The sequence below is a fragment of the Epinephelus lanceolatus genome, chromosome 4 (genome assembly GCF_041903045.1).
Source record: "Epinephelus lanceolatus isolate andai-2023 chromosome 4, ASM4190304v1, whole genome shotgun sequence".
Classification (NCBI taxonomy): Eukaryota; Metazoa; Chordata; class Actinopteri; order Perciformes; family Serranidae; genus Epinephelus; species Epinephelus lanceolatus.
Window position 1 is genome coordinate 20,105,823 of NC_135737.1, and position 17,610 is coordinate 20,123,432.

Sequence of the window (17,610 nt, forward strand, 5' to 3'; positions counted from 1 at the left end):
GGTTAGGATTCCTTCAGTGTTCATTGTTCAGGAGGTTTTTACCGTGAGCTGAATTATTATTATTATTAGAGAGGAAGACAAATGTGCACAGTGATTTACACCAGTAAAAATACTGAATAAAGCAGTTTCACGTTAAAAATCTGTGTTTCTCTGACACTGTTTAGCTCATCAGAGACTGGCTGCTAGCCTAGCACCTGCTATTGTTACTCACCTTTTTCATCTGATAACTTAAGATCCAGATGTGCAGGAGCAGAATTATCTGCAGAGGTCTCCTCCACCCTAAAAACAAATGGACCTGGTGATTTAAAGTGGTAAAAACAGAGTAAAGATGTTTCATGTTTAGAAATCGTGGCTAAGAGGAGCTACTAACCACGGTGGCCAACGCAAAAACGCTGCAGGCTCCTCCTAGAGCCAGTGTTTGTGTTTTTTTGTCCATTCTGTGCTACTGTGGAAGTATGGCATTGCAACATGGTGATCTCTGTGTACAAGGACCTGCTCCCTATGTAGATATAAACAGCTTATTCTAAGATACCGAAAACACATTGATTACTATTTTCAGGTGATTAACCAGCAAAGAAAACATACTAATAATATTTTATTCCATATCTGAAATTATAGCCCCCTAAATCCTACACACTGCACCTATATTATATTGCACCTATTATATTTTCTTGCATTTTTGAAGTGCAGAATGTGCTCCATACTGTGTAATCTCATACACAATATATCTTTATAGGTGTAATGGATCATTTAATAGAGGGTTTCGGCTCTTTCACAGCTGCTCCTGACAGTGGTGAGCAGCAGCAGTGTGGGTATTTATGCAGGATTGCTTTCTCTTCCTCTTTTTACTCCATCTGAAGGATCTGATAAATTCCAGTGGGCCCACCACTTCCCTTTACATGTATTAATAAAAATGAGAGCTCATACCTCTCTTCTACTCAGCATACCGCTGGTTTCCACCTCCACGTCACAGCCCCCAGCATCGCTCAACCTGCGTTTATACCTCACACGCATGTAAAATTACACAGATTTGTGCATGAGGGTGAAAAGTCTCATTTTTCATCAGGACTGAATGTGCCTTCAGGCTGCTCAAGCGAATGCCAACTCAGTTGTCACATTGTTTATTGGTGTGCGCTGTTGACAAATTTGCTGTGTGTTAATTCAGATTTGTTATTTGATGACATGAATTTAAATAATGAGGGGAATTGACAGGCTGAGCCTGAAAGGAAATTCATGGTGTTGGCTGCTCCCACAGTTTAATGCCATAATAAATTGCCACTGGAGGTGAACTATGTTTATATGCAAGTAGGGCATCTATTTATTACAAGGCTGCTGGCTTATGATGTTGTTGTATTCCACTCCACACAGTTTGTGGATGGAAACTGGGATGACTGTGTTTTGCCTCAGTCTCTTTTGCACAACGTCTCTTTTGCACAAAAAGAGTATTTGCAAATCTGTAATGATATTTAATGTGACACCATGACACAGTAACGCCTGCCTTAAAGGGCCAGTGTGTAAAATTTGGCATGGTTTATTGTCGAATCTGAATCTGAATATTCTACCCATTAATGTGTTTATATAAGTGTATAATCGCTATAAAATAAAATTCGTTTGGTTTTCGTAGCCTTATAATTATGCTTTTATATATATATATATATATAGCAAGGGCCTTGCTTTAGAGAGGATGCCATCTTGCGCCTTGCGCCTTGTATGTACGGCAGACCGAGCGGACAATCCAGCCAGCCAGAGAAGGCGTTTCACGTGTATAAATAAACTAACGAAGACAGCGGAAGGAAGGAAGAAGGAGGAGGAAACAGCAGAGAGTGTTAGTAGTTCGTCGATTTTTAGTTATAAAGTTTGCGAATGGACCACTGAGGGATTCATTACAATATTGTAACATGGTTTAGATTTCTAAATAAATATTCACCTTGTCGCTAGATATACCTACTCCTGAAAAACTCTTGTCTGCGCAAGGCTTTTTGTCCCTGCGAGGCCACCGTCATTTACCCGACGGGAGGGGTGAGCGAGTGAGGAGTAATTTGACATTTTGTTAAAAAAACAACAACGTTTACCCGCTTTTTTACCCAGAGTTAGATGAGAAGAAAAATACGACTCTCATGTCTGTGCAATCAGTACATTTCAGAACCCATCGACTAGTAATCTGGCGAGGATAAGCTTATGGGGGCAACGGCTAATATTTCAGGGATTCAGATGTAGCGAGTTACAGAGGTGCATTATATTTACTGAATAAAAAAAATTTGACACCTTGATCTTGTAATTATGAGATCCTGATCTCACAATTGTTGCTAAAACACAAGATAAGACGAAGTGAATGATGGTGCTATTGCAATAATTCTGCTTTAACTTCCTTCTCTGTGTGAGGCATTGGGAAATATTAATGTCTTAAAAATGTGGACGGCATAAATATTGTCAACACTGAGCATCTTAAGACACCTCCTTAGCTCCTTATCAAAGCCTCAATTTCTCCCAGATTTTGGATATGTTTGAGAGCTAATTTAGGCAGACATTTCACAGTTGTAGTCAACTCAGTAATCAAAAATGACAATGCAGTTGAGAGGGCAACAAACTGAATGTCTGTCCAACGCACCTGTTAAGATAGCGATAGTTAGGGACCATCATAAAAGCAACCCATTTCAATATTCAGTAACTATTTTATTTTACAGCATAGTTTGGGGAAAGGTATTTACACATCCAACTGTCTCGGGTGTAGGTGCATTGGAAAATATCACTTGAGTCTTTGAACAGAAAATTCAGCACACTGCTCTTGCTCAGCTTCACAATTATTTTACAACATAGAAATCTCAAACCACTGCCATTATAGAGGGTGGCAGCCCGTAAACATTTTTGGCTGTTCCCTTTAGGGGTCGCCACAGTGAATCATCTGCCTCCATCTAACCCTTTCCTCTGCACCCTCTTCTCTCACACCAACTGCCTTCATGTCCTCTTTCACTACATCCATAAATCTCCTTTTTGGTCTTCCTCTAGGCCTCTTGCCTGGTAGTTCCAACCTCAGCATCCTTCTACCGATATATTCACTATCCCTCCTCTGAACATGTCCAAACCATCTCAGTCTGGCTTGTCTGACTTTGTCTCCAAAACAGCTAACATGAGCTGTCCCTCTGATGTACTCATTCCTGATCCTATCCATCCTTGTCACTCCCAAAGAGAACCTCAACATCTTCATCTCTGATACCTCCAGCTCTGTCTCCTGTCTTTTCCTCAGTGCCACTGTCTCTAAACCAAACCACATCGCTGTTCTCACCACCGTCTTGTACACCTTTCCTTTTAATCCTGCTGGTACTCTTCTATCACACATCCCACTTGACACCTTTCTCCACCCGTTTCAACCTGCTTGCACACATTTCTTCACCTCTTTTCCACACTCTCCGTCGCTCTGGACTATTGAACCTAAGTACTTAAAATCCTCCACCTTCTTTATTTCTACTCCCTGTAACCTCACCGTTCCACTTGGGTCCTTCTCATTCACACACATGTATTCAGTCTTGCTACGGCTAACGTTAATCCCTTTCCTTTCCAGGGCATACCTCCACCTCTCTAGATTTTCCTCCGCCTGCTCCCTGCTCTCACTACAGATCACAATGTCATCTGCAAACATCATAGTCCATGGAGATTCCTGTCTAACCTCATCTGTCAACCTGTCCATCACCATAGCAAACAAGAAGGGGCTCAGAGCTGATCCTTGATGCAGCTCCACTTCCACCTTAAAGGCCTCTGACACACCTACAGCACACCTCACCACTGTCCTACAGCTCTCATACATGTCCTGCACCACTAACATACTTCTCTGCCACTCCAGACTTCCTCATACAATACCACAGCTCCTCTCTTGGCACCCTGTCATATGCTTTCTCTAGATCTACAAAGACACAATGCAGTTCCCTCTGATGTTCTCTGTACTTCTCCGTCAACATCCTCAAAGCTATTACTGCATCTGTAGTACTTTTTCTTAGCATGAAACCATACTGCTGCTCACAGATGCTCACTTCTGTTCTTAGTCTAGCTTCCACAGCTCTTTCCCATAGCTTCTTTGTATGGCTCATCAACTTTATCCCTTTGTAGTTGCCTCTGCATGTCTCCCTTGTTCTTAAAAATCAGCACCAGCACACTTCTCTATTCATCAGGCATCCTCTCACTCTCTAAGACCTTGTTGAAAAACCTAGTCAAAAACTCTACTGCCACCTCTCCTAGACCCTTCCATACCTCCACAGGTATGTCATCAGGACCAAGTGCCTTTCCACTCTTCATCCTCTTCAATGCCGTCCTCACTTCATTCTTACTAATTTTTGCTACTTCCTTCTCCACAATGGTCCCCTCTTCTTCTCTTTGTTCTCTCTCATTTTCCTCATTCATCAACTCTTCAAAGTACCCTTTCCATCTTGTGGCACCTGTCAATATAGTCCCATCTCTATCCTTAATCACCCTAACCTGCTGCACGTCCTTCCCGTCTCTATCTCTCTGCCTTGCCAACCTAAATAAATCAGTCTCTCCCTCCTTACTGTCCAACCTATCATACAAGTTGGCGTATGCCCTTTGTTTGGCCTTTGCCACCTCTACCTTCACCTTATGCTGAATCTCCCTGTACTCCTGTCTACTCTTTTCAATTCTCTCAGTGTCCCACTTCTTCTTAGCTAACCTCTTTCTTGTCTCCTTATCTCCTTTCCTTCCAGATGACACACCAAGTACTCTCCTACTTGTCTCTCTGATAACATTAGCTGTAATTGTCCAGTCATTTGGGAGCACCTCCTGGCCACCCAGAGCCTGTCTCACCTCCTCCCTGAAAACCACACAACCCTCTTCCTTTTTCAGCTTTCACCACTTTGTCCTCTGCTCTGCCTGTGTCCTCTTCATCTTCCTCACTACCAGAGTCATCCTACACACTACCATTCTATGCTGTCTGGCTACACTCTCACATACCACGACTTTGCAGTCACTGATCTCCCTCAGATTACATCATCTACACAAGATGTAGTCCACCTGTGTGCTCCTACCTCTGCTCTTATAAGTCACCCTATGTTCCTGCCTCTTCTGGAAGAAAGTATTCACTACAGCCATTTCCATCCTTTTTGCAAAGTCTGCCACCATCTGTCCTTCTGCGTTCCTACCCTGGATACCAAACCTGCCCAACACTTCCTAATCACCTTTGTTCCCTGCCCCGACATGTCCATTGAAGTCTGCACCAATCACCACTCTCTCGCCTAGGGATATTCTGCATCACTTCATCTAACTCACTCCAGGATTTCTCATTCTCTTCTAACTCACATCCTACCTGCGGGGCATAACCACTAACAACATTGAACATCACACCTTCAGTTTCTAGCTTCAGACTCATCACCCTGTCTGACACTCTTTTCACCTCCAGAACATTCCTAACAAACGCCTCCTTCAGGATAACTCCTACTCCATTTCTCTTCCCATCCACACCATGATAAAACAGCTTGAACCCTGCTCCTAAGCTTCTAGCCTTGCTATCTTTCCACCTGGTCTCCTGAACACACAGTTTATCCACCTTCCTCCACTACATCATGTCAGCCAACTCTCTAGCTTTCCCTGTTATAGTCCCGACATTCAAAGCCCTACTCTTAGTTAAAGACTCTTTCCTTTCCTCTTCTCTCTCTGCCTACGGACACGCTTTCCTCCTCTCCTTTTTCGACTAACAGTAGTCCAATTTCCACTGGCAACCCTGTAGGTCAACAGCACCGGTGGTGGCTGTTGTTTACCCAGGCCTCGACCAATCCGGTATGGAGGTCATATTCGTTATTCGCATGTTTGATTTGTTTACGTCGGATGCCCTACCTGACACAACCCTCTGCATTTTTCCGGGTTTGGGACCGACCCAATGAGAACACTGGCTTGTGCCCCTTGGGGTTACAAAAAATGTAGCAAATGATGGTTATGAGTGACTTATTTCCCTAGTTGTGCACATTTCAAGGTTGTGATGTCAATGGCTTGCTCATTCATGAATATATTGACATGAAACCACCTCTGATGTGTCTTTGACATGCCCTCACTTCTGTCACAGCTGTTGTACAATGAGACTATAAGATTCATAACTGTCAGGATAACTGTCTGCAATTCATCTCCTTTTTCTTGTCAGACAGCCAAGTTAAGTGCTTGAGACTGGGGGGTCAGTGACTGCGCTGAGGACACTGGCCTCATCCTTTCAGTTTCCTCCACCAGTTTACTGGTAAAAAACAAACCAAACATGAAGCATTCAGACACTGATATGGACGTCGATTACTGTGGCAAGTATTGAAGCTTGAAGCTTCAAAGCATTCGGGTCAGCCGTCATTTCTGCATACTCTTAGATATCTTTATATAAATGCTGATATATTTTGAATAAAACTATTAACAAGCTTAACTGCACAGACACACTTTGAGCTGCATCTTCTACATTACAAAATTTTATCCCTCAAATACAAAAACAACACAGTCACAAGATGTGGAAGCAGCACGAGACAGTCTTCTGTACTTCACTCACTTCTGAGCATCCTCACTGACACAGTACTTTTCTCGAGTCCTAACCTTAACTTTCAAACTAAGTCCTAATCCTCGAACAGCCTGAGGAATTGTTAAAACGTACTTATAAAAGAAGGTCATCGCTCTTTGGATCTAAAACTAAAGCTGGTCCTCACAGTGATAGAAATACAAGAGCCCACAGACACACTCACACACATCTCATTCCTGCTTGATTTTGTTTGTCTGAGCTGTTGGTAAAACAATGTGTCTGTAAAGTAATCCACTCTGTCCCCCCGCCTGTCTTCACTCACTTTAATCTTTCATCTATGAGACAGGAGCGGCCCTGAGAAAGAGTAAATGAAAGATAAATTCTATCTTGTTTTCATATGTTTTTTTCTTCTACATTTCTCAGGATGAGGCTCATCAGCCAGTGTATTACTCAACCTCCCAGTGTCTTCACTTCTTTGGCTCTATTTTCATGCTTGTCTGTCGTATCCTTTTAACAAGTTGTCTAAAGAAGTTATGAGCAGATGTGGATTTAATGTATTTAATGGATTTCATTTGTAAAACCACTGACCCAAGAACAGTTAATTACATTTTGGCAGAGACCCAGATCTCGGACTCCTTATATAAGTGTTGTTTTTTTAACCAGAAAGAATTACGCAGCTTTCACATTCTGGTAGTAAAGTACAAAATCCACGTCCTCTTCGGCGAAATGGGGATTTAATTAACAGTTTACTCAGCAATCAAATCAGGCAGAAGAATGACTAAAGGGGACTTACTACTCTTGAGTGTCATAGTGTTACAATGAAGAATGTTCATATTAAACATGGCCAAAGTTTCAAATAATGAAGTAAACCTATAAGTAGGATCGGTAATGCCTGTGAGCAAAAGCCTCAGGTTTCCTACTTGTCTGAGCACTTGGTTTCCAATTGTTTTTTTTTTTTTACTTTGGCTACAGTATGGCATCATGGTGCTGGATTTCTTTATGGTCCTCAGCTCCTGTCATGCTACAGGAAGTGCTTACATTACTGTTAAATGAAGCTACATGGTAATGTTAGGGAAACATGTAATCTTGGCAGCCGGTGTTGTAAATTTCTTAATATATGTCCAGTTGTGCTAAGAAGCTTTTATTGGTGAATTTTCATGGTAAAAAGTGTCGCTATTCTCTGTCCCAGCTGCAAGGACACCACTACGTGAGGCTAAATGCTAATGTCAGGAAAACATGTAAACTTGGTAGCAGAATTTCTGCTTGATTTCAGGTCATATTTCCGCTAGAACATGATGCTTTTATTGGGGTATTATTTGCAGAAGAGAGTCCTGCTATTCTCTGTTACAGTCATTCTCGGCTGCGAGTACACTGCTACATGTAGCTACATGCTAACACTAAGGAAATCAGTTCGTTCTGATTCCAATGTTGTCGAACACCACTGCTGTGAAAGGTGACTTTGGCATCAGACACCTGATGCCAAAGTCAGCTTTCACAGCAGTATGATACAGGGCTGGATGAAGTTAGTATGTAATGCGGCTGTTTGTAACCTTTTGCAGTGTTATCATACGCTGCAGGTTGGCTGGATGGCACCTGTTGCAGCAGGTAGCAGTAGGTGGGAGGGGGGTGTATGGACCCAACAAACCACAGAAGTGTTCACTTCCTGTTTGAATGTAGAGCCAAACCATGATGACTTTTTTTCTAAACATAACCATGGTGCTGGTACCAATGTCCTGGAACGTCAACAGCAGATGCAGAGATGTGTAATATGTAGACATGAAAGGCCACTGACAAAGTGATGATAAGTGACAACTTGGGATGACAACGTGTTGGGGAAACATGTAGTCTTGGCTGCTGATGTTGTTAATTTCTCCCTGATGTCGCATCATATTCCTGCTGGAACATGTCCGGTTCTGGTGAGAAGCTTTTATTGGTGATTGTTTGTGGTAAAAACGTGCCACATTTTTCCGTCACAGTTATTCTCAGCCTGCAGTGACTGTGCAGAGATGCTGTGATATGGGGGTTCTGGAAACACTGACCAATTAGAGCAGACTGAGCTTTTTTTTAAGAGACAGGCACTAAAACGGAGCCTTTCAGACAGAGGATGAATACAGATGTTCCAGCCAAAACAGTATGAGGGAAATAAGTTGTTTTTTGACCATTAATTCAATTCAATTCAATTTTATTTATAAAGCCCAATATCACAAATCACAATTTCCCTCACAGGGCTTTACAGCATACGACATCCCTCTGTCCTTATGACCCTCGCAGCGGATAAGGAAAAACTCCCCAAAAAAACCCCTTTAACGGGGAAAAAACCGGCAGAAACCTCAGGAAGAGCAACTGAGGAGGGATCCCTCTTCCAGGACGGACAGACGTGCAATAGATGTCGTACAGAACAGATCAGCATAATAAATTAACAGTAATCCGTATGACACAATGAGACAGAGAGAGAGAGAGAGAGAGCGAGAGAGAGAGAGAGAGAGATGCAGGTAATGACAGTAGCTTACAACAACATTAATGAAAGTAATACTATTGTTGTTATAGTTCTGGCTACTGTGGTACAATATGTTGAAAGTATGTATTAATATCTGGCAGTATACATGTGTGACAATAGTCATATGTGTATAGTAACAGTAGAAGTATGACTAATGACTAATGATGGCAGCAGCAGCAGGAGGCATCTGGCAGGACCACGGCAGCAGCACAACCACACACATCACGCTGTCTTACAGCATGTAAAGATGTTCTAGCCGAACCAAATGAGTATAATACTATCTCTTAAACAACAAGCTATTTGGCTAACACAGAGAAAGACATCTGCTGCTGTGGATTTGAGACATGTAGCACCGAAACCCATACATTTTTCATTCTGAACCAGACCCTACAGGTGGTGATTTCACTGATTACGTCTCTGTCTCCGACTGTAGCTGTGTTGATTAGTGAAATCAGCTGCTGCAGTGTTTGATTTTAGTGAAACTGTTGCTGCACAGCAACCTATTTCACGTAATTTGTGCACAAGGAGAAGACAGAGATTATTAGAAGTATAAAAAGCAGTATAAAAATAGCCATAAACATTAAAGTTTTATTAAAACCATACAAGGCAAACAGCTGATGTATGTAGAATTATGTAGGCCATATAGAGGGACATAAAATGAGCTATAAAAATATACATACAGTACATAAAGTGCTGCGGCTTGCTGGAGCAAACTCTAAAAAAGAATTGCTTTTGCAAAAATGTGTTGCCAAGTGCCCCATAGGACCAAACTCTAGGACAGAGGGGAAGATGACAGTGAGCAAATGCATAAACAAAGACAAGCTATTATAGTTTGTATTGAGCCAACATACAGTGGAGCTATCAAACAATAAAAACAAGGTATATCAAAGTATAAGGGAAAATGTGTTTTCAAGGGTTTTCAAGTTTAAAATTTATGTTCAAATAAAGCTTGTGTTTTTGCATTTATACTCTGTAAAATAAGGCAACATATATAAAAAGACCACGAGTTTACAGCCATGATAGTCTCTCTCAGAGGTTGCATTTCAAAGTATCACTTTAAGTGCTGTTTAAGAATTAAATCATATCGACATGTCTTTCATACATTTTATTCCTCGGTCTTATATATCCGATTACACATATATTGTTCACTTGTGAGCTCTCTCTGTGTTTCAGTGCCATCCATCTTCAGTAGCCTACTTACCTGACAGCCTGCTCATGCCATTTTGTGGGATAATCCTCTAAGCAATCTCATTTTCATACTGCGTCATCGGGAGTTGAAAGAGACCAAAATAAAGCCAGAAGTAGTACTTTGGTAATTCCACTGCTGCAACTAATGCATGACGATGAGATCAAGAAATTGAGAGTGGGACACTAAAAGAAAAGATTGAAGTGGTAGAGGTCACCCGAGGCCATTTCCCCATCGCTTAACAATTGCGGCATCTTTTCCTCTCTCTTCCACTCTGACACTTCCACACTGTGAGCCGCCAGGATGAAGGATGTTTCTAAATCTCTTTTCTGTCCCTGGAGGGTGTCGGCTGCGGGCAGATCTCACACTTCTATTTCTCTTCCGGGATGTTGTTTAAATCAGATTTTGCTGTTCTGTTGTACAGTTTTCCAAAAGCAGGAGATGTGTTAGCTTAAATCAGTTGGCTTTATTCTCTTTATTGTCTGTGCGTTTCATTTGTTTGTGCTGCACCTTGTTTTTAGTGTAGGTACTTTTTGTTATTCTGCTCAAACACATTTTGCTTCTCAGGGGAGCCAGCCAGTTTGGCTGCGAGCGTCTCTGCTCAGCTCTCCCTCCAGGAGATGATTCAGTAACCTGCTTTTAACCTCAGGGTGTAAAGCCTGCTTTGCATTCTCCTCCTGCCCAAACATCGGCTTTCTTACATCCTGCAAAGCTTTGTTCAGATCCAATATGCATCCCTCTGCTTGTCTCTTTCTCGCTCCTCTATGGCTTCTTTGTGTTCGTCTGTGTACGTTTGAATCTGCGAGTGTGTGTGCTGTGTCCCTGCATTATTACATTCGGCTCGATGTTGTCTGACCAGAGGGAGGAGAGGGCACCAAAGGGGAGAGGGAGTCAGAGCAGATAGCGAAAGACAAACTGTGACCGGTAGACCGCTTGCTGTGTGATCCAAATGGACAGGCAGTGCAGACCCGCGTCAGAGCTGCTAGGCAGGAATGTGTGAGAGAAGAGAGAAGTCTGTCAGATAGTGGGGTTTCTTCCTGCGTGACTCATCCTGTGTCAGACTGTCTTGGATGAATGTCTGTGCTGAGCAGACAACCGTTTTGGTCATGCTGAACCAAACAGAATACCGAGCATGTCTTCTTGGTTGACATACAATAGACCCCAGCAAACACCATGACAATGTAGTGAGTCCATGTTTTAAAGGGCCGCCAACACTAATGTTGTCAGTTTTGATGACTCTTTAGACCTCCGGTGAGGCATAATTTAGGTGGAGCTCTGCTGGGAATTGTATGAGATCACCAATCTCTATGTAAGGATGAGAATGGCTTAATTTCATCTGGCTCGGTAGGTGCATTGGAAGGGCAGGAAAACATGCTGAAGGAAAAAATATGTTTTTCTTTGTCTTGGGTTTTATTTTCGTAGCAATTGTAGCCCTGTACTCACCAAAGATCTTGGAATGTATCTCTAAAACTAGGCAACCTGGTCTTACTCTCAACTTGCAAATACCAACACTGGGTCAGGGGCCCTCAGCGTCTGATACCTGCACACCAAGGAACCTTTTGGTGGTATGAAATATTCTAGGCAGCAGCTTTTTCTGATGGTTCAAGCAACTGCCGTAGTAAGAAGGTTCACACAGGACAGGCGGGAGGGGATGTAGATGGGTCAAACGAACTCCAGGCTTTAACCCGGCAGACAGCTGTTTGTGTCCCCTGTGAAACCAAAAGCCAATCGAGTAATACTAATAATGATGCAGTGTGCTAATATGTGTAGCGTACAATAATAATGATGTATGTCATGTGACGTATGTGATGCATGCCACATGGCGTGACATTACATTAGTAAGAAACACACTAATTTTAAGCCAAACCATTATGGTTTTTTTTCTAAACCTAAGGGCCTGTGTCCACGTAGAGTTTTTTTCTCAGTCCCAGAGTCTTTTTTGTTCCCCATGAGATGAAGAGCATAAGTGGCTACATGAGGCTGCCTGAAGAAAAAGTACTGTGCCCAGCGTCTTTTTTCAGAGCACTCTGACTTTTTTGTGCAGCCACTCTGAGCCATCCAGTTATAAAATTATTTTCAGAAAGGCGCTGGTGATGTCACTGCTGCTTCTTTAGCTAGACTACGGTCTGTCAAAACAAAGACAAAAAAGCTTATTTTTTGGGAGCAGACTGAATGTTACTGTTGAGCTTTTATCACCCTTCGCTTTGTAAGCTAGATGTTGACTGTGTAATGTTACATTACATTAGCTACCTAGCTAAAGTTAGTGCGAAGATATTGTTGTCATAGAAACATACTCTTGCAGAGCACATCTAGAGCTGGGATGAATCACTCCCCAGTTCCCTGCCACTGCTAATCTGCTGAAGAAGTACGCTATCTGGACACAGGGCTTTTTTTAAAATCTACATTTAGGTTTATTTTAAAAAGACATGCCAAACTGACATTGTAGGGGTTCCTTGAATGTCATAGTTTAACATGTAGAGCCACTGACCAAGCATCAGTATTTGATGAGTTGGGAGTGAGGATGTGATGAAATAGGCCCAACAAGGAGTCAGACAGTCATACAGGTTGTAAACAAGCCAGCAGTCTAGACACATTGTCTACCACTTTATTTGGAAATAAAAAAAAGTTCACAACTATGGCAAGCACGATGGGTCAGATTTGAATGAGGCAGTTGGGCTGTGAACTGAGGTGGACGGTCTTGGCAATGATTTTACCCTCTCTTTCTCTCCCAAATATATTTGACAAGCCTGGGGTTTTGTTTACAACCTGTTTGTACATTCAGTTCATGTTTATTGCCCTGAAGAATGTTTGTTTTAGCAATGTTGCCAAGTTCAGAGATATCAGCAATTACAGTGCAGATGGCCAGAGCTGTGACAATAACTCTGTTTTAGTGGTGTGGGTTTTTTCGACCACTAGTGGCCTGAGGAAACAATGTTTTGATGAGGTCCTGTTTTGCTTGTGTCTCATGCTCTACTATCACATGTACGAGGACACGTGGTTTCACACTCCATAGCCGATGGCAGTAAAGTGCCAATGAATGTATCACTGTGGGAAGTAATAGATTGTCAGCAGAAAGACTGCAGGTTTCATTATATTTAATAAATAAACAAGCTTTGTCTGGTCTCAGGGTTATACCTGCTGCGTTTTTGCAAGGAACAGTGAATGTAAACACAACAGCGTTTGTTTACAAGGAAACTCCACAGGATACCTTTAAATGCAGCGCAGGCAGCACATGATGCAGCACATATGACACTGAATCTTTATCAGCTAATCATCAAACAGCAGCCAGTAGTGTGGCTGAGGGTGTGATAACACTTCCCATGGAGCACAGAATACAAATAAATATCTGGTAGGCAGCTTAAACATGTTACACCACTGTCTTTAGGGTGTAATTAATCTGTGTCCACATCAGCCGGGCCAAAGTCACATTTTATCTTTGACGAGCTTACTAGGCAGCACAATAGCTTTTTCATTTGTGTTCAGCAATGACACGATTTGTGGTTACCAGACTCTGTTGGTTGCCATGTTGTTGGACGTCATGTGGTTGTTGTTTTGTATACTTGCTGCACATTAAGCTGTTTATTCAGGTTGGCACAAGCAGCGTGTTTGGTAAGCCAGATTTAAATGGAGTGGAAACCAGGCCCAACTGGCACAAATCAGAACTCTGTTAGTCCGGTTCTGAGGTGCACCATCTGGTAAAGGTCCCAACAGGTGCCACAAAACTTACATGAGAGTGAGGTAGATATCAGGCATTTGAGAAGATGTTAAAGGGATAGTGCACCCAAAAATGAAAATTCAGCCATTATCTACTCACCCATATGCCGAGGGAGGCTCAAGTGAAGTTTTAGAGTCCTCACATCACTTGCAGAGATCCAAGGGGAGAGGGGGTAGCAACACAACTCCACCTAATGGAGGCTTACGGCGCCCCAGATTCAAACGTCCAAAAACACATAATTGAAACCACAAAATATCTTGTGTGTGTGCTTGCGCAAGACCATGAGACATGGGCACTGCGTTCATGTGTTTTTACATGCTTTCGCTGGTCTCGAGCGTGCACATGTGAGCGTGGTGTACAGAGAGGCAGTTAGAGCTGCAGGCTACAATTAGGCTAAAAAAAGAGTTCAAATGACGTTTTTTCCAAACAACTTTTTATGTCAGGGCTTCAGGATAGTTGGATCACTACGGACAGGCAATATGGAGATATTTTGTGGTTTCAATTATGTGTTTTTGGACGTTTGAATTTGGGGCGCCATATGGCATATGGATGAGTAGATAATGGCTGAATTTTCATTTTTGGGTGCACTATCCCTTTAAGTCTGGCAAAATAAATGAAAACACCTGTGTAGCTTTGATCCGTTCAATTTCAAGAACAGCGGGCCTCATTCACCACCCGTTCTTAAAAAAGGATTCTTCTTAAAACCCATTTACGCTGTTTTCACAAAGATTCCAACATTCACCAGTGTTTTCTTATTTGGCACAGGATCTGCATACATTCAAGAGCACACTTGTGCACATTTAAGTGCCAACATGTACAGTAGTATAATAGTATATTAATTAAATTATAATAATATTTCCTCTCATTTTTAATATTTTTATGACTATATTCATTATTTCAAGAAGCACTATGTTCTTTCAAAATAAATAGACTCTGCACTAACTCTTCAGTTCACATCAGTAATGTTAATTGGTAACCACGGCATCCAATAAGTGATCGATCACGCTATTTATAGGCCCAAAGTAGGCCTATATCTTCAACTTAGGCCTACTCACACAATGTCATATTTACTGTTATTGCAAGATGTTCCAGACTGTGCTCCAAGGAGGGAATGAATCTTCTTGGCACGTGTAGATCTATTTGCAGAGAGTGACGAGGGCAAGCCTGTCCCCCTCCGGTGGTCAGGAACTCTCTTCTGTGTGTGGCATTATATATATATATATATATATATATATATATATATATATATATATATATATATGTATTTTTACAGCTTCAGATTTAAGATCAAACCTTTTTTTCTTTTACTTCATCAGTTGTGTGCCCTTCTTTGGGAACAGCATCCACAGCATGTTATTTTATATCCACTACTGACGCTATTAAATATGACAGCTTGTTCTGCCTTCACTTCCTGCAGAGGTACCTCCACTTTGGCATGATTGAAGTTTTTTTTTTTTATGTTTGGAGTATGGTGCTTCACCTTCTTTGGTCTTTAATTGGGGCATTTTTGACCTAATTCTCTCAACTTTTCTTTTCAATTTGTGTGTGTGCACACGGTCCTACGGTCTCATACCCTTTTATGGGGATTGGCGGGACGTTAACCTATGCTAATTGGAATCAACTGGCAGGCGCTTTCAATTAACAAGGACAATAGGATTCATCAGTACAAGGCCACAGGTGAGAACAGTTCTGTCGGAGACTTATCCGAGGACCTTTCTCATGAACAAATTTAGGGGAAAAAAATAGGAAGATACTGGTGAATGAGGCCAACTGAGTTTCCATGTTATTGATATGCAGAGACAGGAATGGGATTTTGTCTGTGCTGCACTGTCTTACTCGTCTTTGTGTGTGTGTGTGTGTGTGTCCCAGCAGATGTTATGGAGGGCAAGAGCGCCATTCTGCTGGGCATGAGTCAGTGGAACTCAAATGACCTGGTGGAGCAGATTGAAACTCTGGGACACATGGAGGACCAGTCTCATGGTACACACACACACACACACACACACACATGCACGTACACACACACTTGCAAATTTAGAATCAAACTCATGAGTCACTGAATGATGATAATGGTTGTTAGACTGTAGATGAATTGTAGCTTCTATTTAAAGCTGCGCTAAGTCATATTTGACCTATAGGGGGCAGACAGAGTCCAAATAAATGGCCCTGATTTCATCTTGTCCAGGTGTAATGGGGACAAGAAAATAACTGCTGACTTCAAACTGCATGCTGGCCAAAAATAGCCCTCTAGATAAACACTGCAAGAGGCTGTGTGTGTTTACGACTGTAGGGTGTCAGTGAGAAAATGCATTCCAAACAAGAGCAAGTTGAAGACCCAGCAAATAAAAAAACAGTTATTATTCTCTGAGGATTTTACAACATCACGTTCGCAATATGACTTATTTCTTGCAAACTAAAGTAGGAAATAACACAATGCTACAATCAAAGTTAGGGACATTTACATGTATTTGACTGTCTAACAGTGCATTTGTGGATGTTGTTGCCAGTATCCATAGAAAACATGACATGGTGTTGTACCCCTATTCTAACAAAATTAGCATGTGTATACCAGTTTTTAACCAGAAAACAGGTTAGTAAACAGCAGAAAGCAGCATGGAGGCAAGTGAAAATGGTACGGTGGTTACTTCTTTTTTTTATATCTCTCAGGGTTCTTATTTTGTCTCTTTCTCAAACTCAATGCAGACTAAATTTTTAGCAATGTCCAAGTGCTGGTTGGACAGAGATGGACAGTATTTTGTGGCATATCGCACCGCCAAAGGGGCTAAAATGCAGAGTCATGTGTCCCAGGAGTGAATGTGGATTGTGGCCTTTCCCATCAAATACAAATGCCAGATGTTAGCAGATGTTAGTAGGGGTTTTTGTCCAGGGGGAACAAGCCTATTTTCTTTCTGGAGGCAGCATATCCAGCAGAAACAGAGCGAAATGGGTTTCCCACTGGAGATGTGCTTCTGGCCTCCTAACATAATGTTTGTATCTAATACTTACAGGCTTTTTAGCGATGGCTCGGTCCACCAGCCACTGGGAAAAATATCTCCACATGTTCAGAGAGTAATCTAAAGTAAAAAAGATTGGATGGTCCTCGCTCGGGGGGGTGAACATTTTGTGGTTGAGGCTTTAGATGAGCATAAATAAGCAGAAACACATGGTGAGCAGAAGATAAACATAATGTTGGCTTAGATCTAACATGCAGATATGGCAGGCTCAGTGCTCCTTCTCTGTGCTTGGTGATGCCTGAAAAGAGCACTGAGCTCAAAACATGTCTGTCCTCTGTCCTCTGCTCTCTCACTGCGCCACAGTGTATTTATGCACATCTTAAGCATCACTTTGAATAAAAGTCACTCTTTCCAAGCAAAGAGGTTCTATTTCACTTCTGTTTCAGGCTACCGTGAAATTTCATACAAAACCTGACAAGACTACAAATGGGTTGAGCACAGATATGTGTTGATGCTTTTGCTCTCTCGTCTTGTCCAATCTGTTCCTCAGAGTTAATGAGGCACAGTCAGTAAATATGGGAACATTTTCCTCTGTGCTCAATGAACAGAACTTCCTTTGATTTAAGAGATTTCTTTTTGTTCTGGTCGTATGTAGGGATAGACCGATATGGATTTTTTAGGGCCGATGCCGATACCGATTTTTTTCCATCACCCTTAGCCGATAACTGATTATGGACTACCGATTTTCTTGAGCCGGTATTTGGGGCCGAT

The 17,610-nt window shown here is 41.9% G+C and overlaps 1 protein-coding gene across 6 annotated transcripts in view; it reads left to right on the top strand.

The window, feature by feature from the left end:
• pitpnm3 (PITPNM family member 3) overlaps positions 1-17,610 on the top strand; it is a 132,136-nt gene that overhangs the window by 33,898 nt on the left and 80,628 nt on the right. For 4 of the 6 annotated variants that reach the window (XM_078167008.1, XM_033631877.2, XM_033631878.2 and 1 more), the window contains exon 4: positions 15,755-15,865. The exons of 1 other annotated variant lie outside the window; for it this stretch is intronic. In XM_078167008.1, coding sequence (XP_078023134.1) covers positions 15,755-15,865 — 111 coding nt within the window. The remainder of the gene's footprint in view (positions 1-15,754; positions 15,866-17,610) is intronic. One more of the 6 variants, XM_033631879.2, reaches the window with a different exon arrangement.